Source organism: Oncorhynchus nerka, unplaced genomic scaffold, assembly GCF_034236695.1.
Source record: "Oncorhynchus nerka isolate Pitt River unplaced genomic scaffold, Oner_Uvic_2.0 unplaced_scaffold_2819, whole genome shotgun sequence".
NCBI lineage: Eukaryota > Metazoa > Chordata > Actinopteri > Salmoniformes > Salmonidae > Oncorhynchus > Oncorhynchus nerka.
Window position 1 is genome coordinate 7,642 of NW_027038478.1, and position 24,000 is coordinate 31,641.

At 41.7% G+C, this 24,000-nt stretch overlaps 1 protein-coding gene, 2 non-coding genes and 1 pseudogene across 3 annotated transcripts; 3 read left to right on the forward strand and 1 right to left on the reverse strand.

Annotated features, from left to right (window-relative positions):
* The first annotated feature begins 13,034 nt into the window (after positions 1–13,034).
* Positions 13,035–19,089, forward strand: LOC135566972 (small ribosomal subunit protein eS1-like; annotated as a pseudogene).
* On the forward strand, positions 16,873–16,939 carry LOC135566973 (small nucleolar RNA SNORD73). The gene has a single exon (XR_010462228.1). It is a non-coding gene; the product is annotated as a small nucleolar RNA SNORD73 (small nucleolar RNA).
* On the forward strand, positions 18,436–18,566 carry LOC135566974 (small nucleolar RNA SNORA17). Its single transcript, XR_010462229.1, has one exon. It is a non-coding gene; the product is annotated as a small nucleolar RNA SNORA17 (small nucleolar RNA).
* Positions 19,090–21,786: 2,697 nt separating the features above from the next.
* Positions 21,787–23,841, reverse strand: LOC135566971 (SH3 domain-containing protein 19-like; the record flags this gene model as incomplete). Its single annotated transcript, XM_065014517.1, has 5 exons — positions 21,787–21,841; positions 22,034–22,080; positions 22,704–22,998; positions 23,209–23,336; positions 23,769–23,841. Coding segments are annotated over 5 exons (582 nt in total), but the record flags the coding sequence as incomplete, so codon positions are not given.
* Between the last annotated feature and the right edge of the window lie 159 nt (positions 23,842–24,000).

The following is a 24,000-nucleotide window of genomic DNA, read 5'->3' on the forward strand; positions in this document are numbered from 1 at the left end:
TCATTGAAAGTGATGCAAATAGTAGAATTATGTCATATTTTAGTTTGAAGGCTAACCGCAAAGTCCACTATTGCGGCTAATCCTTATTGTGGCTAGCTTCCGACCACCATTAATCAAATAAGAACGGTCATATAAATTAGGGTTATTTTTAGAGGATTACACCTAGCTATATAGTCAGCTAACTAACCATATAGCTACTGAAACAGATGACGTTTTGCTATGTTTTTGGGGAAGAACATTGTTTGCATCCATGAGCTAGCTAGCTTTTTTTTTACCAACACTGTAGGTGCCCGAGACAACTTTACCAGCATCATAGCTGTATCGATGAATCGTTGTGACATATGAAATACAAGTGAGTGTAATCAACACGTAAAACATTTATGAACGCGTTAAATTATTATGTGATGTGCAGTCATATTCAGGTCCTGATTGGTCAACAAGCTTATTTGACACATCAAATAGTGTTATTTGACACGTCAAATAGTGGTAAATAGTATATTTTTTGACACGCAAAGACCTAAACGGCGTTCTATAGAAATCCTGGTTGAGAATGAAATGACTGAACAAATGAACAATGAAACAGCACAGCAAGTAAGTGAAAGAAATAGGTTTTGATTATGTTTTACTGGTAATGGGGACATACGTAAATGCCAACAAAATAACTTGTGTGTGTGTGTATGTGTGTGTGTGTGAGACCTTTATTTAACTAGGCAAGTCAGTTAAGAACCAATTCTTATTTACAATGGCGGCCTACCCCGGCTAAATCCGGACAGCGCTGGGCCAACTGTGCGCTGACTTATGGGACTCCCAATCATGTCCAGATGAGATACAGCCTGGATTCGAACCAGAGACTCTAGTGACGCCTCTTGCACTGAGATGCAGTGCCTTAACACACACATGGGCGCAGTGGTCTAACTAATTAACTGCACTAGATTGCTTAAAAGGCCGCTAATATTTTAAATATCGGTATCGGCCAAAAATGTCATATGGGTGCATCACTAGTTGAGGGAATAGGGAATGTTTTTCCTAAACATGAGGGATTTTGGTAATAGAACTTTTCAGTCAGAAATGGCTGTAATTATGTTGCAGCTTCAGCAACATGGACAGCAGGATAAACACTGTTGAAGTTCAGTAGTGGTCACTGCAACATGGAGGAGAGAGACAATGGATGCTAGTCACAGTCACTCACTGTCCTTTAACACAGCACAGCAAGTCTGAGCACAAACAAATCAATTAGGTCGGCTCCCCTCTAGTCATTTGTGCATCTTAATTATTTCATCAAACAGTGCGCTGAAAGCACCAGATAAGCTCAGTGCATATCGTTTATTTGATTAAAACACATAGGATGTGTCTACATATGGAAAAAATACACGTTTAAAAATGTTGACCAACCGATTCGTCGAAAGAACAGACGACTCTTGGTCGACCAAGATTTTTTTTAGTCGGGGACCGCCCTAATTCAGAATGCTACGCTACCCATGATACCTTGCACTCTTCTAAGTCTGGCTGGATATCCTATTCATTTGAGAGAGATTTGTTTGAGGAAAAAATGTATTGTGTCTTTGACCTAACAATGTGTGTATGAGTCATCTGCGGAGCGACTGCAAATTAGCCACTTCTGGAGAGAGGAGGTTCCAGCCAATATGATAAATCCAGCTGTGTGTGTGTGTGTGTGTGTGTGTGTGTGTTTGTGTGTGTGTGTTAGCAGAAGGAGAGATCAGAAAGAAGAGCACAGAGCATGAAATGCAAAGTGCCATGTCTCAAAAACCTCAAATGACATTGGCCATGCTAAACAAACAAGAGGGAATGGAGGGGAGACAGGTCGGGTACAAACGCATCAGTAGGCACAGGGACTCACGTTGTTTCCCAAATGGCACCTTATTCCCTTATATGGAATAAGGTGCTTTATCTTGGCCAGGTCACAATTGTAAATGAGAAGTTGTTCTCAACTTGCCTACCTGGTTAAATAAAGGTGAAATAAATCAAATAAATAAAAAAATATAGTGCACTAATTTTGACCTAGGTCCCATATGGCTCTGTTCAAAAGTAATGCAGAATGTAGGAATAGGGTGCCATTTGGGATGCAGGCACAGCCTGAGAGATCCCCTCACTCTGGCACATCGGAGACCTGGCAGGTTGTCTCTACTGCTCATTTCTGTGTACTGCAATTATGTCTTCTCCTCTCTGGATAAAGAAACTATCATGAATATGCACTTTATAATAGACACGTCGCCGGAGGGTAATATTTCTGGGTTTATCTCACACCGTGCATGCCAGCAGCACAAAGCTGAAAACCGAGCTTGGAAACACGACGGAGCATAAAACTAGTACCACTGTGATATCGTTCAACTGAAAGACATCAACGACAGAAAAAAATCATGCTTGGAATTCTATATTTGGAATGACATTTGAAACAGCATTCTAAATGCTAGGGCGTTGTTCCAGCAGCCAGACACTTATCCACTTTCCTCACGGCTACCTGAGGGTGAGGGCTGACTCTGAGGGACTTTAGTGTTCACGTGGGGAGGGAGGGACACAGTGCCGTGTGTGTGTGTGTGTGTGTGTGTGTGTGTGTGTGTGTGTGTGTGTGACTCCATTGTGTTGCCACAGTGACAAAGCAGTTCTTCCTCCCTTTCTCATTAACTGCCAGCCTTTCCTGCTCTTTTTCCACTTAACCCTCCATGCTCTGCTTCAGCGACTCACTAGCCTATCCTCTATTAGTTTCATTCATTCCTAGACCTGAGCCTCAATGTCTGCAGCCAACCAATGACAGAGAGAGAGAGAGAGAGAGAGAGAGAGAGAGAGAGACCTTGCAGAGATACCTTAGAATAATATTGTGCAATTTGAGCAGACTATCATGAAATATGACACACCTCTTTTAAACAAACTGAAATCATGACAGAGATATCATGTAGGCCCTGTTCCCATATACTTATAGTCCAACAAGTATGCACTTGTGTCTATTACACTCCCACAGTAGAACTGTTACTAAAGTGTCACTAAGATGTCACTTTACTACTTATAGAGTGCCACAGTAGGAGTCATAATACCTATCAAATCTAGCGGTCAAACAGGGAAATAGTTCCAATCGTTTTACGACCATTCATTTTAGAAACACTTCAAATGAGGGCTTGTTTCATGAAGGCTTACCTTGGCGTGACATTTTGATAATCGTGTAAATCTCTCTAGGATAAAGTGACTTATTAATATATTCACCTTACATGGCTATCAAAACGCCACGCCAGGGTAAGCCTACACAAAACACAGACCTTATTTTAAATGTTTCTAAAATCCCCTATGGGAAAAACGGATGGTGGAAAAAACTATTGGAACCATTTCCCTGGATGGCTAGGTTTTATGGGTATTACGACACTTCCACTGTAGGGTGCTTGCCATGGTGCTTGCCTACGGAGCTGTGAGGGGAACGGCACCTCACTACCTCCAGGCTCTGATCAGGCCCTACACCCAAACAAGGGCACTGCGTTCATCCACCTCTGGCCTGCTCGCCTCCCTACCACTGAGGAAGTACAGTTCCCGCTCAGCCCAGTCAAAACTGTTCGCTGCTCTGGCCCCCCAATGGTGGAACAAACTCCCTCACGACGCCAGGACAGCGGAGTCAATCACCACCTTCCGGAGACACCTGAAACCCCACCTCTTTAAGGAATACCTAGGATAGGATAAAGTAATCCTTCTCCCCTCCCCCCTTAAAAGACCTAGATGCACTATTGTAAAGTGGCTGCTCCACTGGATGTCATAAGGTGAAAGCACCAATTTGTAAGTCGCTCTGGATAAGAGCGTCTGCTAAATGATTTAAATGTAAATGTAATGTAAATGTAGGGCTATAAACATTATTGTTCTAAACTATGAACAGGATAAACCCATGCACATTGCATCCTGTATGAACAATAAGAAAAGTGATCATGCCTCGCTGCTTGGTTACAAAGCTTTTCAAAGTAATGATTTGTAAAACCAATATAGCATTTCCATCACCATACAAATTCTACAAAGAAAACTCTTAAGCATCATTAGCCCACACATTTCTAACGAATAGGCTATAGCCTAGTTCCGCATAACTACTACTCTAGTTACCTTATCATGGAAAGTAAATATTATGTACTCAGCTATTGGACCATATAGTAGGCTAGCTAATGAAGTAACCGAGTCACAATATAGCCCTCATTATAAACACATATTGTGGCCAGGATGTAGCCTAAGGTGTACCAGAAAAATAGAAAAGGCAGGTTGGTAGACAGTGTAACATGATCCTCTATGGACGGTTACCAGGGACTATTTAGATTAGATTGTGGCTTCCGATAATCAGCTTACCAGGTTGAAGACGGTCTCCACAATGTCGGTTTGGAAACTTCCCCAACTTCCACCAGGCCGGCGAGGACGAATTTCATTTTGATTCCTCGGATTGGGATCCCAGGGTTGAGCGACACCGCCGCAGCTCCATCACCTTGCCCGGCTGGTCGCCCGGCACCAGGCGTCTCCTCGCTAGCCATTGCTACAGGAGGACAGGTGGCGGTAACAGGTAAGGCACCTGTTCACCCCCAAAGGCGGTAATGGGATACAGGAAAGTCGGTGAAAGAAAAAAAATCTATGGTATCCTCTTTCCAGTTATGTCGACAGTCTGGAGGTAAACAAGGAAAATATTTCCCTCCCCATTCAAAACAGTTCCCAAAATAAGCCTTCGAGTCAACAAAGTATGTTTTGTAGTCCGCGAAAAGCACAGGAGCATGAGGGTTTGATTTCTAGCCGATGACACCGCGACATTGGAGTTGTCACTGCGTTTCCATGCAGAACTCCTCTCCCGGTCAGAAACTTGAGGAGGCAGAATGAAATAATGCATCAAAAAACCGTTCACAAAAATGGACCGGCTTAATAAGATTTGGTTCTAAAGGCAAGTCGCAGAGACCTTGCCCTTCTTCCCCTCTGTCAAAATATAAGAGGCACCTGCGACTTTCATTTCTTCACTAATCCAGCCAGGCTACAGCAGTAGAACTTGCTATTGTCACAGCAGGCTTGACAGGTAGAGTGCTGTCATGAGCAAGAACTCTAAACGTGGCTCAAGTACCGCAACAGCGCCAGTGGTGCTCGACAAGGGACAGCAGTCATCCACTCGGTCCTTCCCTAAAAACTGCTAGACTTGTTCAAATTTCAGTGTTAACCACTTACAGCGCTTTCTCTTCTGATTTACCCCCAGTACAGCTCTTCCCCGCCATGACAGTATTATACCAGTATTCTGCCAGCAGCTGAAGTGATGACGTCATGTTCGTATGGTAACGAGGAAACCTTTAAAATAAAAGCCAGCATTTCAAAACATTACAATTCAAAATATATTACATTTGAATCAATGGCCACTTTTACTGTGCCAACAAGAAAAGGCAATAGGTAATTTATGAAGAAAAAAAAAGAAAAAATATATATAAGACCTACATACACATACAGTAGAGGTAACTTTTATACGCGTCTCAGCTAATGTGGGGTGGAAAATACTCAGTAGGGTCTCTAATAACCAAATATGTGTCATTTTTGAAGGGACTGTGTCACACGGTCTGCTGTTGGCTGAGTATTAACTGAGTATTTGACACACCAAACTTTATCTGAGGCAGGTAGAAAAGTAATCTTTACAAGCCAATATGTATCCCATGTAGAGTCTATAACAGTGTGCTGCATTGGTGGCTATGGAGGGTGGAGTGAAAGCCAGCAGCCGGCTGTGCGACACAGTCCACCGCCAAAGCTAATTATATTTGGTTAGTAGAGATGAAACTGAGTATTTCCCACCACAGTTTATATGAGACAGGTAGTCTCTTCAACCCAAAAAAGGTACTCGTTGCCTAGCACAAGAGACCAATTTAAGTTTGCAGACTCTATTGAATAATTCCAATAACATATGTTTGTATTTTATTAAGCGTGTATTTCTTTAAATTCAGCCTACACAATAGCTTTCAACATTCCAGTATTTGTTTAAACTTTCTAAATAAATGCATAAATAATACAAGAAAATCAATACATTGGTTGCAATGCTGTGAAAAACAGTTGTACCGCCATAGATTGCAAAAAATGGATATTCTCAAAGTTTAGCATGTATTAACCGGGGACTCTTATTTACGGGGGGAAAAATCCGCGATCGTGCTGCCAGCATAATATCCTGCTGCTAAGAGAACAGTAATGAGTGGAGCATGCGCAGTAGGCATCAGTGACTTCGACAGGGTGTCTCAGGCGTTGATATACCCTCAATGGTCTCAGGTGTAGCCCAGGTGGATGGCGCTGTGGACTTGTTCATGTTAGGGACAGAGGGAGGCTCATAATGCAGGGAAACGAGCAGGGCTTCACAAACATTGGGTTCCAAAGGAATAGAGTCGAATGTACAATTTCGCCTCATATTGCAGCGGTTGGACGTCTGAAGGCAAGATGAAGATACTTGCTCGAGTCAGGAGTCATGTACCGCTGTGCACTCAAAGACATACCAGAGATTTTGCATTAAACAAATTGCATATAAAACTCTTAAGGATTAGGCTGTAATAATGGTTGTCAATGTAATGTTTTATTTTCTCTAGGCAGACTTTAGGCATTATCTACCCCACATTATGCAACCATGTTTACAGTTGTGTAGAAGAGGGAAACATTTGTAAACATGTTTATATTATTGCTAAAAAAAATAAAAGTAGACAAAATAATGTCCTGCTGTAAAAAAAAAATATATAAGTCATATTCACATGAGATATGCAAATTGTGATGCTTCTCTCTACAGTCCATGCAGTGGAACATTGACAGCTGTAATGCAACCGGAGGTGATAGAAACCAGACATTAAAACGATGTGACAGCGATGCTTCTCCTGCCTCTTCCAGTCACTGACCCATGTTGCAAGAAAGGCATTGCACTGTACTTGTGCACGTGACATTAAAACTTGAAACTTGTTTAAGGCGTTTATGAGACCAAATAGATACATTGTCAGATAGGTTTCTATTTCATTTAGCCTACGTATATTGAATAGCCTATGTATGATTGAAATGTAAGCAAAGATCAAATGCAATGTATTTGAACAAAGATCGTTATTGCATCATAAAGATGTGTGTCTCCTCTCATCTCCTAGGAGGCTCTGATACAGGATGACTTCAGTTGCTCAGTGGAATGTGGGATGCCTCCCAGTCCTAGGCTGCATCCTAAATGGCACAGTATTCCCTATTTAGTGCACTACTTTTTACCAGGGCCCATAAGGCTCTCGTCAAAAGGAGTGCACTGTGTGAATAATGTGCCATTTAGAAGACACAGTTCTAGTGCTGTTGCCAGGAGTCCAGGCAGCGCCACAATTGTTTGACCTCACAAGCAGTCCCTCTCCTGGGGACACTGGGACACAAGGCAGTCACTTGAGTTCCAGCATTAGACAGATGATGCATCCCAAATGGCACCCTGTTCCTTTTAATGTGCGCTTACATTTGACCAGAGCCCTATGGGGAATAGGGGCTCTGATCAAAAGAAGTGCACTGTAAAGGAATAGGGTTACATTTGGGACGTAGCCAAAGTCAAGGTTGGTCTCAGTAGCAGTGACCTGAAATACAAGTGCTTACTACAGTGCAATGCTTTAATTTACATGCAGGCTACGTTGAGTGGGTTCAAGTCAAGACACATTTGCACTGACTTACCTGAGGTAACCTACAAAATGAAAGTCAGAGAGAGTGTTGATATAGTAACTTGTATTTCATAGTGTGCTGTTGAACTGCAACCTTGATGATGTAAATTAAATACACATTTCATTTACATTTTCTTTTCTTGTTTTGTCTTTTGTGTTCCACAACGCATGAATGAATTCAGCTACTCACACAGCTTTGTGCCAAAGTGCTGTCATTTTTTGATTGGATGAACATTCATTATATCCTTCCAAATCAATACCTGAGGGAAATATTTTTTTTTAAATATCCTGAACAAATAAAGGCTTCTAAAACCATACAGTTCGAAAACACATCCTCTTGACTGTTTTCTTTAAGAAATGTATTCTGCGTGAAGCTTGGATTTACTTTGAACCCCCCCATGGGGCAGATTCGATCAGAAAACTAAGCTGAGTGAATGCTGTTGCATTATGATGACAAGAGGGAATTACACATGTCTCTCCAGAGACTACCCACTGGGCACAGATGTCAATTCAAGGTCTATTCCACTTTGGTTCAATGTCATTTTGTTGAAATGACATGGACAGGGCCGGTTTAATACAGGGGTTTACCGGGGCTGAAGCCCCTGGGCCCAGGCCAGTGGGGGGCCCAAGAAGCATATATACAGTATATATTATCATTTTTTGACTGCAACCACAGGAGGATTCAGGAGCCCACTCTCAATGAGTGTAGACAACCTGCTGCTGCTGCTCTACTAATCATCAGAGGGGGGAGGAGAGGAGGTATGGTGCCCACGTGGGTAACTGGGGGTCCCTGCCTTGATTGGGTAACCGATTAATAAAAAACTGCATAATAAATAAATGTGACTGGTCAATTGCGTGAGTCAGGGGCTGGGCCCAAGAGCCAAAAAAACACAATTACGTTTTTTTAAATCCAACCACAGGAGCCTGCTCTCAATGTTCAAAATACCCCAGAGAGCTGTCACGCCCTGACCTTAGTTATCTTTGTTTTCTTTATTATTTTGGTTAGGTCAGGGTGTGACGAGGGTGGTTTGTTTAGTTTTTTTATTGTCTAGAGGTTTTTGTATGTCTAGGAGTTTTTGTAGTCTAGGTGTTTATATGTCTATGGTTGCCTAGATTGGTTCTCAATCAAAGGCAGCTGTTTATCGTTGTCTCTGATTGGGGACCATATTTAGGTAGCCATATTCCTTGAGTAGTTTGTGGGTTCTTATTCTATGTTTAGGTTCCTGTCTGCACTAGCCATATTTGCTTCAAGGTTAGTTTTGTTAGTTTTGTTAGTTTTGTTAGGTGTTGCATTCGGTTAATAAAAGTAGAATGTACGCTTATCACGCTGCGCCTTGGTCTCCTGTTTATGACGACCGTGACGAGCATAATATAGCCACAGAGGATCAATAGTTTCAAAAAAAATATCGGTGGATGTATCAGTTAAATTGTATCAGAAGTGCATACAGTGTACTGCAAAATAAAGGAAACACCAGCATAAAGTGTATTGGGTCACCACAAGCTGCCAGAACAACTTCAATGCGCCTTGGCATAGATTGTACAAGTGGACATAAACCATGCCAGGAAATTGCACCCCACACACCATAACATTCACTTTGTATCCCTCACTTAAGTGTTTCCTTTATTTTGGCAGTTACCGGTTGCCTACAGTCGGGGAGGCCGCAATTTGACCAGCATGCACGCCAAATATACAGCTTGTTGCATTGTGGCCATAGACATATAATGCATAAAAAGGGATTTTGCAGAACCTCTTACCTGGCAATTTGAGTGTTAAAGTCATGGGTACTATCATTGGCTGCCAGTCCTGATTTCAATGGAAACTGCCATCTATGGATTATATTCTATGTAGCTGTCGGTTTGCCTTTTGCAAATGTCGAAATACACGACATGGGAAAAAAACGTACAGTTTGGAAAGCAACGTTGATTCAACCAGTGTGTGTCCAGTGGAAATTGAATTTATCCTTGTGATGATGATGATGATTGCCTGAATAGGAGGCTGATTTTGCCAGCTTTTTTCTGAAGTGGAAAAATATGGCAGGCAATCAAGATAACGTTTTTGGAGGTATGTTGTGAGAGAAGAGGTTGCTGCACCTCTCTTGATTTTGTTGACTTCAACCAGGCGAGAAGGTCAAAACGTTTTCAGTGACAAGAGTAAGAACATTTTCGGCGCCTGTTGATTTCAAAGCCAGATGAGTGGTTCAAAACGTTTTCAGTGACAAGATAAGAACTACTCCATGTTGGATGGTTGTTGAGCTTTAAAGGCCCCCACTTCCATTCTCCTGATCAGGGATTATCCCTGACAAAGGAGATGACAGGAATGTTTATTAATTCTATTTAAATGAAACTTCACTAGGTGTTACAACATGTCTCTAACTTATGCATATTCACAGACTCATTTATAAAATGTATATGATTTATGTATACTGTCCATATGAGGGATTTGGCCGAATTAGGCCTCACCAACATTAGGACATATGTTGAACATTAAAGAGTACCTTTTCAGATACTGTATACAAATCTTAGAAAAATAGTGCTATCTAGAACTCAAAGGGTTGTTCAGCTGTCCCCATAAGAGAACCCTTTGAAGAACCTTTTTGGTTCCATGGAGAACTCTTTTTGGTTTCCATTAAGAACCCTGTCCACAGAGGGTTCTACATGTGGACAGCCAAAGAACCCTTTTGGAACCCTTTTTTCTAAGAGTGTAGAGACAATGTAAGGTCTAGAATGAATGTATGTCAATGTTTACATTGTCACCAGGTTCAGCCCAGCTAGGCATCATCCCTAACCCTGTAGTGACACAGTTGTATCAGTGTCCTAATAACGGGAGGAAGCCAGACACACCTGCATGGAATGTTGGTTTCAGATTCAGGTTCAACCTGTTTTCTTCATTAAATATTCACTTGTTGGTTCACTAATACAGCATGTCAGGGCTGACTGTCACGCAGTGTACTTGACTGACTGAATAGTGTAATACAGTGCAGAGTATTGAGTAATATACATGCATATAACATATAGTTTAACATAATAACATGCATATAACATGTAGTTTAACATAATAACATGCATATAACATATAGTTTAACATAATAACATGCATATAACATATAGTTTAACATAATAACATGCATATAACATATAGTTTAACATAATAACATGCATATAACATGTAGTTTAACATAATAACATGCATATAACATATAGTTTAACAGAATAACATGCATATAAGATATACAGTAGTTTAACATAACATGCATAACATGTTGTGAATAGTTAAATTAAAGTGTTTTCCAAACTCCAAAGGGATGCATGTTTTGTTTTAAGCCCTAGCACTACACATCTGATTCAAATAATCAACGCATCATTACATTATGATTACTTGAATCAGCTGTGTAGTGCTAGGGCAAAACTATAACATGTATACCCTGGGGTCCCCTGGACCGAGTTTGGAAAACACTAAGTTAAGTCAATATTATATTTATTTTCTTGTAATTCAGGTGAATAGTCTTTCCTTCATCATGAATATGTGAGTGAATATTTTGGGTGAAGTTATTTAAGTTATTATGGGTCTGCTAATTTCTCCACAGACAGCGACTCTAAGTTGAATTTTGTTAATTTGTGAAAGTGTTGGTGCATCATATTTCACTGCCACAGTAAAAACCAGTGGCTGATCTAATTTATATTTTATACTCAGTTCCATGTTTATGCATATGGACACTGTGTTAACTAACCTCCAGACGAGCTTCAATGCCATACAACTCTCCTTCCGTGGCCTCCAACTGCTCTTAAACGCAAGTAAAACTAAATGCATGCTTTTCACTCGATCACTGCCCGCACCTGTTCGCCCGTCCAGCATCACTACTCTGGACGGCTCTGTTTTAGAATACGTGGACAACTACAAATACCTGGGTGTCTGGTTAGACTGTAAACTCTCCTTCCAGACTCACATTAAGCATCTCAATCCAAAATTAAATCTAGAATCGGCTTCCTATATCGCAACAAAGCATCCTTCACTCATGCCAAACATACCCTCTTAAAACTGACCATCCTACCGATCTCGACTTCGGTGATGTCATCTATAAAATAGCCTCCAACACTCTACTCAACAAACTGATGCAGTCTATCACAGTGCCATCCATTTTGTCACCAAAGCCCCACACACTACCCACCATTGCAACCTGTACGCTCTCGTTGGTTGGCCCTCGCCTCATACTTGTCGCCAAACTCACTGGCTACAGGTTATCTACAAGTCTCTGCTAGGTAAAGCCCCACCTTATCTCAGCTCACTGGTCACCATAGCAGCACCCACTCATAGCACGCGCTCCAGCATGTATATCTCACTGGTCATCCCCAAAGCCAATTCCTTCTTTGGTCGTCTTTCCTTCCAGTTCTCTGCTGCCCATGACTGGAACGAATTGCAAAAATCTCTGAAGCTGGAGACTCACATCTCCTCACTAGCTTTAAGCACCAGCTGTCAGATCAGTTTACAGATCACTGCACCTGTACATAGCCTATCTGTAAACAGCCCATCTATCTACCTACCTCATCCCCATACTGGTATTTATTTATTTATTTATTTATTTTGCTCCTTTGCACCCAGGTATCTCTACCTGCACATTCATCTTCTGCCGATCTACCATTCCAGTGTTTAATTGCTATATTGTAATTACTTCGCCACCATGGCCTATTTATTTCCTTAACTTACCTCATTTGCACTCACTGTATATAGACTTTTTATTTTCTTTTGTTCTACTGTATTATTGACTGTATGTTTTTTTTATTCCATGTGTAACTCTGTGTTGTTGTATGTGTCGAATTGCTACGCTTTATCTTGGCCAGGTCGCAGTTGCAAATGACAATTTGTTCTCAACTAGCCTACCTGGTTAAATAAAGGTGAAATAAATAAATAAAAACACATTCATTCATTCTGGAACAGAGATTCATATTAATTTAAATCATATATAAATTATATAATATGGTTATGTATTTATTTACAGAATTTCAGAACACAACACAATATGTGTCAGACTGAATGTCAATCATTCATGTGAGCGTTTGAACTGAGCTAAATGTCAAAGTGGGTGTGTTTAACGTTAATTGTTTATTTGGATCCGCATTAGCTTTTGCAGAAGCAGCAGCTATTGTAGTGGATACAGTAGAATCAGGATAGAAATATCAATATTTGAGCATAACAATACTATATCTTACAATGTAGCAAACACTTCCTGAGTTTATTAAATGTTGTTATAACGTATCAAATAAAGGACTGCGATGTCACGCTAGGCCAGTAGTGAACGACTACGTGCTAGTCTTGGTCTCAACATATCGCGAGTCGCGAGATGTGAGGAATCTCAGCTCTGTCTTTAACACTCGCGATAATTCCTATTTCCTTCTCTTTCACTCCCTGTAGCCAACATGGCAGTCGGCAAGAATAAGAGGCTGACCAAAGGTGGCAAAAAAGGTGCCAAAAAGAAGATGTAAGTAGCGCAATTCATCCATTAAATCACGCAATACACACTATTAAGTTCAGGTTATTGACTTTCAGTTTGAAAATGTGAAAGATGAGGTTGATTTTAACTGGATGCACTCCGACCGGTCACTGTTGCTAATCTGCTAGGCTCACCGCGCATTCAGTATTCATGAGTTTGTGCATAAGCGACACTGAACTGTTATGTAAGAGACTGTCAAAGTCTTAACACAGGCTGCATATCGTGAAGCATTTTATATAAATATGCTGAAATGCACACACAGCCGATGTCGCAAGATTACAGGCGGTTTTAACAAGCTAAAGCTACCTAACTAGATCATCCCTGTAACTATGGTGGCTAGCAAGATGGCAGACAGTCATCCATGAACATAACGTGGACAACGTTAGCTAGACGAAGTATTTTCTACGAAATGATGTGGTCAAACAGAATTAAAGTATTGTAGCCAAGCCAGCCAGGGCTACATGTGCGTGGTGCCAACCCTTCAGTCTTTAGCGAGAAAATGATAATTTGTCAGATAAGATAATTTAGCCAGTTAGCTGGGCCTTACATTAGTAACCAGCTAGCTAACGTTATGCTATTACAGTCATGTTTTATTGATTAGCCAGGTGCCTGTTGAATTTACACGTTTGATTGTACTGGAAGTTGAGTTCATACCATTGCCAGAATTTGACAATAAGTTAACGTTAGCCCTTTGGTTGTTTTCGCGTAAACTAGACTGCAACCTTAGTTTCTTTAGCTAGCTACATAGGCCTGTGTCATCAAAACAGATGAACAGAACTGATATTGACCACTCTACTTTCAATTAAAGGGCTTTATTGGCATGGGAAACATGTGTTAACATTGCCAAAGCAAGTGAGGTAGATAATATATAAAGTGAATATATATATATAAGTTAAAATCAATAAAAATTAACAGTAAACATTACATATACAGAAGTTTCAAAACAATAAAGACATTACAAATGTCATATATATATATATATATACACAGTGTTTTAACAACTTTCTCTATCCCCAGTGTCGACCCTTTCTCCAAGAAGGACTGGTATGATGTCAAGGCACCCGCTATGTTCAACATCCGCACATTGGCAAGACCTTGGTGTCCAGGACTCAGGGAACCAGTAAGTTTGTTTCTCCAACGGATGATGCCGATTAATGAAGCAACACATGGTTCAGTGGTGATGGCTACCAGTATGAAGACTAACATGCAGCAAAATGACTGCAGACAGAGCCACATGGTTATGTGGAATTATAGCACCGTTTGGAAACTAGGGGTTGATTCAAGTGAGGTGACTAAAATGTGAACTCCTGACCTTGTACTGTAACTAGTTAGGTAGGCTAATTCAACTAGCTTTGGGACAACTTTGGGAGTCTGTATGTTGGGTTGGACTCCCGAGTTGTGCATCGTTCTGGTGGGTGGCGACTGCTAATAACCCTACCGCAGTATAGCAGGCTTCGCCAAAATTGTTTCCGGTCAACAAAAGCATATGGGGCGGCAGGGTAGCCTAGTGGTTAGAGTGATGGACTAGTAACCGAAAGGTTGCAAGTTCAAATTCCCAAGCTGACAAGGTACAAATCTGTCGTTCTGCCCCTGAACAGGCAGTTAACCCACTGTTCCTAGGCCGTCATTGAAAATAAGAATTTGTTCTTAACTGACTTGCCTTGTAAAATAAAGGTAAATATGTATAATCTCTAGGAATTTACAGACAAAGTGAAATGTCCCGCGCGATCAAATAAACATCAGTATCCAACTTTTGTCCGAACCGCACCATATTTCTGCCAAGTTAGACAGCGGTCTGCCATTAGACCACGCACTTCACGCAAGACTTCCTACCCCAAAATCTACAATTTATTTAATAGCGAGGTACACATTTCACTACGTCTTGGTAAGTGGAGTTCCTAGAGATTACACATGTGCTTTTGTTGACAGGGAGCGTTTTTTTTGTCGAAGCCAACTATGGTGGTAGGGTTTTTATTTTTATTTCACCTTTATTTAACCAGGTAAGCAAGTTGAGAACAAGTTCTCATTTACAATTGCGACCTGGCCAAGATAAAGCAAAGCAGTTCGACACATACAACGACACAGAGTTACACATGGAGTAAAACAAACATACAGTCAATAATACAGTATAAACAAGTCTATATACGATGTGAGCAAATGAGGTGAGATAAGGGAGATAAAGGCAAAAAAAGGCCATGGTGGCGAAGTAAATACAATATAGCAAGTAAAACACTGGAATGGTAGATTTGCAATGGAAGAATGTGCAAAGTAGAATAAAAATAATGGGGGTGCAAAGGAGCAAAATAAATAAATAAATTAAATACAGTTGGGAAAGAGGTAGTTGTTTGGGCTAAATTATAGGTGGGCTATGTACAGGTGCAGTAATCTGTAAGATGCTCTGACAGTTGGTGCTTAAAGCTAGTGAGGGAGATAAGTGTTTCCAATTTAAGAGATTTTTGTAGTTCGTTCCAGTCATTGGCAGCAGAGAACTGGAAGGAGAGGCGGCCAAAGAAAGAATTGGTTTTGGGGGTGACTAGAGATATACCTGCTGGAGCGTGTGCTACAGGTGGGAGATGCTATGGTGACCAGCGAGCTGAGATAAGGGGGACTTTACCTAGCAGGGTCTTGTAGATGACATGGAGCCAGTGGGTTTGGCGACAGTATGAGCGGAGGGCCAGCCAACGAGAGCGTACAGGTCGCAATGGTGGGTAGTATATGGGGCTTTGGTGACAAAACGGATAGCACTGTGATAGACTGCATCCAATTTGTTGAGTAGGGTATTGGAGGCTATTTTGTAAATGACATCGCCAAAGTCGAGGATTGGTAGGATGGTCAATTTTACAAGGGTATGTTTGGCAGCATGAGTGAAGGATGCTTTGTTGCGAAATAGGAAGCCAATTCTAGATTTAACTTTGGATTGGAGATGTTTGATATGGGTCTGGAAGGAGAGTTTACAGTCTAACCAGACACCTAAGTATTTGTAGTTGTCCACGTATTCTAAGTCAGAGCCGTCCAGAGTAGTGATGTTGGACAGGCGGGTAGGTGCAGGTAGCGATCGGTTGAAGAGCATGCATTTAGTTTTACTTGTATTTAAGACAGTGGAGGCCACGGAAGGAGGTTGTATGGCATTGAAGCTTGCCTGGAGGGTTGTTAACACAGTGTCCAAAAGGGCCGGAAGTATACAGAATGGTGTCGTCTGCGTAGAGGTGGATCAGAGACTCACCAGCAGCAAGAGCGACCTCATTGATGTATACAGAGAAGAGAGTCGGTCCAAGAATTGAACCCTGTGGCACCCCCATAGAGACTGCCAGAGGTCCGGACAGCAGACCCTCCGATTTGACACACTGAACTCTATCAGAGAAGTAGTTGGTGAACCAGGCGAGGCAATCATTTGAGAAACCAAGGCTGTCGAGTCTGCAGATGAGGATGTGGTGGTTGACAGAGTCGAAAGCCTTGGCCAGATCAATGAATACGGCTGCACAGTAATGTTTCTTATCGATGGCTGTTAAGATATCGTTTAGGACCTTGAGCGTGGCTGAGGTGCACCCATGACCAGCTCTGATTATTTTCTTCAACAAGAACGATGCACAACTCTGAGTCCCAACTAATAGTCCTGAAGTTGTCCTTAAACTACCTTTAAATATGGGTTTGTTGGTCAGTAAATGTCCTTTTTAGTCTTCCCTTTTAAAGTGGTTTCAACTTGTCGGTCTTGTCTTGGTTTTGTTTGTACCCGTACTTAACACAATGGGAATGCATGACGACAAATTGTTTCGGCCCAATGATTGCAACTGACTACTGGTAAAGAGATCTGATGTTCCCGGCCTTGGCCTCCATTCCCCTCACTCGTCCCACATAAACTAATCTGTTCTACTAGGAATCGCCTCTGATGGTCTGAAGGGACGTGTGTTCGAGGTCAGCCTCGCTGACCTGCAGAATGATGAGGTGGCCTTCCGTAAGTTCAAGCTGATCTCAGAAGACGTGCAGGGCAAGAACTGCCTGACCAACTTCCACGGCATGGACCTGACCCGTGACAAGATGTGCTCCATGGTCAAGAAGTGGCAGGTGAGGAATCCAACAGGTGTATGTAACACACAGCTGGATTTGTGGAGATATTGTGTTTTTGGTGTGTTTATAATTACAGTACAAAATGTATGGAAATTGGTCATCCTGTCATTAAAGGTGCGATAAGCAGGAATCACACCGCCATTTAATTTGCCTAATTTCAGTTTGATAAAACAACCAGTCATTGTTTAGAGAATCGTTAAACCGGTGTAATATTTTCTATAACTAAACATTTTGTGTTTTTAGCTGTTTGAAGCTGGTCTGTAAAAGATGCAAAACTTAAGATCAGGAAGCATACTTCCTTTCATTGAGAATGACAGAGCTATAACTCACATTTGTGTGAAATTGGTCAGGTCGCCCAGAAAGTGTCATTGCAACTTTAAGCTGAAAGGCTGCCTTTCCCTCATAGTTTTCTCAGCACACATGGAATGTAAACCACTATTTCAACATTGTATCCTAATACTGCACCACCTTCAAGTGATGTACCATTATGGGTAATCTCAACACTATAAATAACCTCTTCCCTGTAATGTTAATGATCACGTGTTGGGGCCAATGTACCCAAAACTATTCATTGACCTTCATCCTGTCTCCCCGCCAGACCATGATTGAGGCCCATGTGGACGTGAAGACCACCGACGGCTACCTCCTGCGTCTGTTCTGCGTCGGCTTCACCAAGAAGCGCACCAACCAGATCAGGAAGACGTCGTACGCCCAGCACCAGCAGGTCCGTCAGATCAGGAAGAAGATGATGGAGATCATGACCCGTGAGGTCCAGACCAACGACCTGAAGGAAGTCGTCAACAAGCTGTAAGGACGTTCGCCGTTCTGTTGCTGGTTCAATAGAATGTTCTGCACTCTGGGAAGATGTGGTCCATGTGAAATGCAAATTATTTGGCTGTTAGAATAAGCACATTTATTTCAACAAAATTGTTGGCTGTGTCAAACACTTTTCCTGCATTTTTAATTGTGTACAGTTAAGTTTTGATGTCTGAGTAAGTTGAATGGCATTCAATGAAGGCAGCCAGTAATTTAACTAGATCTCTCAGCTGGTCATTTTCAGTTGCCAAGCCAGGTTCCTCTTACTGATTCACTTTTCCCTTTGTCCTCTAGGATCCCTGACTCCGTTGGCAAGGACATTGAGAAGGCCTGCCAGTCCATCTACCCACTCCACGACGTCTACGTCAGGAAGGTTAAGATGCTGAAGAAGCCCAAGTTTGAGTGTAAGTCACCCTGAACCTCAAACCTATCCTGCCCCTTGAGGCGTTGCAGTCCGACAATGTGTCGAGCCTGTGTCATAAGGGGCGGAGAGTGAAAGGGTTATGTCTACGCCAAGGACCCAGAATGGTGGGTACTTGGGAGTGATCATGGCTCTGACAGATGGCACAATACTAGACAATTGATGGTGTGAAAGGCCTATTCAGGATCTTTGTCAAACTTACCATGCATTAAAAAACAACCAAGGTTATTGAAGGTCACCTTTGACTGAGCTTGGTTTAATCATGACCACTGTCAGGTCCCCTCCCCAGCATCTGGCAGCAGTTCCGTACGACGTAACTGTATCTTAACATATGCCGATGGCTGCATTCACAGGCAGCCAAATTCTGATCTTTTGGCCAATTAATTGTCAAAAAGATCAGATTTGGATTGTGTAAACACAGCCTAGGATACTACATTATCCAATGTGTCTAACAACCTGTTGAGTTGTACTCTGGTGTTGTGCTTATGTTATTATTCTCTCCTTCCAGTGGGCAAACTGATGGAGCTCCACGGTGAGGGTGGTGGGCAGTACAGCCAAGCCCTCTGGCGATGACACTGGGGCTAAGGTAGATAGGGCCGACGACTACGAGCCCCCCATCCAAGAGACCGTCTAAACGCCTGACCGATTTAATAAAAAAAAAAAATGTAAAATGATACTCAACTGTTGCTGTCTTCTGTTAATGGGATGGTTGTTTGGTAAGGTATTTTGTAAAGAGCTATTCTTTTTCAGGCATAAATCAAAGCATTTATATCTGGAAAAAGAAAAGCTATGCGAAACTCAACGTGTTGCGCGTAATACCAAATTCTAAAACTGAGGCAGCTTATGGTTTAGAAATTAACATTTCACATCTCTGGTGGACATTGCACACTCCCTTATCTTGAGACATCTCTGGCCTTGTTGGACTGCACATTTTAAAGTGGGCTTTGTCCACAAGGTACACCTGTGTAATCAGGTCTTGGCAAAGGAGAAATGCACACTAACGGATTTAAATGTTTTGCAAATGGAACATTTCAGCGCATGGAACCAACAACCTTCAGTGTAGTTTTATACTGTCATGTTACCATGACACTCATGCTCAAATTAAGATTCAAGGGGCTCAATTACATCGTATTGCCATAAGGAGGTAAAATACAAACCCTTCAAAGTATTGTGGTTTACATTACTGTAAAAACAAGCCAACTTCATTAATTGGGTCATTCCTATGGTGCTTTTTCTTTCCTCTGGGAAAAATCTTGGTGTAAAATGGATCCCAAAAGGCCAGGTATCCTTTACCTTAAATCCATAAAATTCCCTTTCAGTAGATGTTTGTTTTGCCATGTCCCCGGGTGTTGTCAATTTCCGAGAAATATAAGCCATAAAATATTTGACCTTTCCACCCTTGCCTGTCGTAATTCTCCATTTAAGAAACCCCTTCCGGAAGTGTCCATTTATTTGGTGGGAAAACAATGGTGCAAAGCTAAATACAATTTCTACCCACCCTGTTAGGCTAATTACCAAAATATAAATGTTTGAGAAGTTGAAATCCTGTTCAAGTGTTAACCAATACACTACCATAATCTTGCTTAATCAGATATGGCTCATTTGATCCACATTTCCACCCTGTGAGGATTATACACCTAAAACAAATTCAATGCCTAAGCATGACCAGTGTTTGTCTGAAAGTCTAACCTTTTGACACTTTCCTCAACTTTATGAATGACTCAAGAGCATTTACTTCAGAAGTCTTCATTTCATGAACCAGCGGAGCATTTGAGCACAATTGGCTACATACTTGCAGTATTGTAAGAACCACAATCCAATTTGTAAGTCGCTCTGGATAAGAGCGTCTGCTAAATGACTTAAATGTTAAATGTAAAATAGTTTGAGGAAATATTGTACAACGGCTATATTTAATGTGCAATGGTGTGGTCAACATGTTAAATACTGCATATCTGGATTAGAACAAAGCTGGTAAGGGTTTTGTGGCAGGAACTTAATATGAATACCTGTTACATCCAGCCATTCTCAGATGCATCATCATACAAAGTTATTTCATTACTTTCACAGGTAACACTTTATTTGGATAGTCTGTAGAGCATCAGATGGACTATCAGTAACATTTAAACTAACCTTCACCCTTATCCCAACAGACCTTACCGTATGACCACATACAGATGGACTATCCAAATAAAGTGATCCTTTCACATTTATAAATACTACAAAATGTTGCATTCAAAAAGACACCCAATAACCTTCTCTTGGTGATTGACCGGACAATCTAGTTTCACGCTTCAAAGTGGAGAACTACAGCAGTCCAGTGGGGCAAAAAGGCACTTTGGAATATTCAGGTTCTCATATTTCCATAGTTCAAAAGACATTACTTGTGATGAAACCACAGACACAAAGTAGTTCCCGTAGTGCCCCTGTTAAGGGTAGATTACTCATGCCAGCACTTGCATATAATTTTTAGGCACCAACGCTCGCTTCCCCTCAACTCTCCCAGGAACCACTCATCGTCAATGGACTCCAAGTTGGTGATGATATCCCCACCTATAGCAAGAGAAAGGAAGGTTATACTATAGGCCTAGTACAAACAGAATGTTAACTCTTTTGTGGTAATTAACTATTGAATGTTGACAGAAATACCTTCAGTGAGAGCTCCTCATCACATTCAGGTGTGAAGTCGAACAGCGCTTCCCCTCTGCTTCCTTCTCCATTAGTCACACTCTGCTGTCTGTCCAACACAGGAGAGTTGCCTGACAGAGACAAAGTGAATCATCAGTACCTTAAATGTTCTTATAATGAGAGTTTATTCATAGTCAAATGTCCTACTATGCTGCCCTATGAGTAGGCCAGAATATCTATGTATCAGAGGCGGCTGGTGGGGGCAGCTATAGGAGGATGGGCTCATTTTAAAGACAAATGGAACGGTATCAAACATACAGAAACCATGTTTGACTCCGTTCCATTCCAGTCTTTACAATGAGCCCATCCTCCTATAGCTCCTCCCACCAGCCTCTGGTATATAGGCCTATTCAAAGTAGGTTTACGTTGAATGTATCAGTAGTTGTTTTTTGTCATGTGTCAATCATCACCCCGGCAAAGTTATTGAATTAAACCAAAAGTATTAATATTTTAAGTATAAAAATAAAAAACTCCTAGATTTATATATCAAGCACATAAATTCACCTACCACAAGATGGCGCCATAAGAATGCCCTATTATTACCTGAGCTGGTCTCTACGAAGGCTGTGGGGAAGAACTTTCTCTACCAAGCTGCTCCTTCCAGAGCACCACTCGGCGTCTACATGCTGTGTGACCAGGGGATACGGTCTCCCTGCTGGAAGGACAGTTCCTCTTCTGCCTGGCCTACAAAGTCACAGAGCCACGGCCCACTCCACTCCTGACGAACCAGACTATAGACAGGGATATGTTAGTGGACACTCATACACAAGCTCTAATCATTAATCATTGGATATACACACAGATGTCATTAGGCTACCCCAGACTACAGCTAAGGCCAAACACCAGACACTGACACACATACACCTATATCGTGAGGTTCGTTTGTGTTATAAAGACTGGTAACAGTACCAGATGAACCATACCTGTATGGGTTTGGCAGCCTCTTGGGTCTTGGTTGAAGAAACCATGCCTGAGAAATGCAGTAGCGATATTCAGATAGAAAGCATATTGTGTTGACAGTTGCTGAACATAAAACTGAATGGGGAATGAGTGTGTGGGCGTACACTGCTAGAGCCAGTGAGAAGTATATGCAGCATACAGAGTGAGCTGTAGCGTATTAATAACAAGGTCTTAGTACAGGGGCTTACACAGAGCTCCTGACTTAAACATAAACATGTTGCACAGATTCCATACATTCCGCAGAGGGAAGTATCAGCCTACACATTACGAGAGAGATGGAGGCTGTTCACTGTAGACTAGTTCTAGAGAAACCTTTTGTACTGGTGGACAAACCGCAGTAGGGGTACAGGATACAGCTAAAATCCCCCGTGCCAAGAATAAAGATTTCACTGTGTTTGTGGCCTGGCCACCTTTGACCTTACACTATGACCTCAGATACAGTATGCCGGAAAGACATGAACTTCCGTGGGAAAATTCCAATGTCTCCAATTCTCCGATTATGTTTACAATGTCAAGATAGGGACACACATCTCAAGCCGAAGTTCCTCAATGATTTAAAGGACCAGTCTGTGATATGTCATTTAATATATTCTATTTCAAGTTAAGAAGTGGGCCTTGAATTAAAAGTCCTACCAGGTAGTGCCATCTTGGTGGGGAATGATTGCTGTCGTTGTGGTTGTGGCAGAGGAGGAAGATCTTCTATGATATCCACAAAGTTGATGGGGAAGATTCCAGTGTGGGCCCCTATCTGTCCCCTCGCCCACTCCTCTTCCATGTACTCCTTTAGCTGAATCACGTCTCCCTCAGAAAAGGTTAGCTCGTCACTCTGCTCACCCTCGAAGTCGAACCGCGCCACACACCTTGGTCCACTGACTGTTGCAGGGGGGGGTCTTGCCTTCTTTGCGTTGGTCGGTGTTGGTGCATTTGACTAAATAGAGAAAAAATCATAATCAAAACACATTAAATAGCTGGACTCATTTGTATACATCATATAGAGCACTTTATGGGCTGGTTTCTCACACAAAATACTTTGAATAGAGACTATTTATTGAACAGTTTTTTTGTCCAGGAGTAGGCTTAATCTGAGTCTAGGAAACCAGCCCTATCTCTATAGCTGAAACATTGACTGAAGTCTTACCATAACTTTGACATAGCTGACAGGGAAGAAGCCAGAGGAGCCTCTACAGGAGCCGCGGTACCACTCACTGTCCACCTGCTCCACATTGGTCACCACATCCCCCTCCCTCAGACCCAGCTCCCTGGACCCTCTGGATAGGATACAACACATGTCATTCAAATCCTACTGCTGACACCAACTGACAACACAAACTCTAACATGAACTCTACTTTGTGGATATCAATTACTGAGGGAAAAACAGAACTAAGAAATAAAAACATGCCAGACATATTGCAAATTATTTGAGGTGATTCAAATCTGTAACCACTTTTTTTGTGAGCCTTGTCTAGATTCTAAAAGTTACTTTACTTGGCGTGAACATGTTTGGGGGAACTCAAAACAGCTGTAAAAGCATGCCAGCCATATTGGAATTTATTTGACATGATTAAAATCTAATAAATAACTTAGAATTTTGTACGGTGTACAGTCCAATAGCCAATGTGTTTGTTAGTATAGGACATAGGAGACCTGTTAGGTTGTGTTGTGGTGGCCAGTGTGCCAGAGTAGGTACTGTTCTGTACCTGGGGTGAAGTCATGGAGGACCTGCACCTGCAGACCACTGCTGTCTCTACGAGTCCCAACTGTGCTGACACCCTGTAAGAGAGAAAACACATCCAGGTATATCTTGAATTTACAGAAATACGTACAAAAGAGGGATTTAGAGACTAAACTAAAAAAATACTCCAAGTTCACAATGAAAGTTCTTATGTGGCTACAAATAAATAAAAACCAATTGTTGCTAGATAGGCTAAT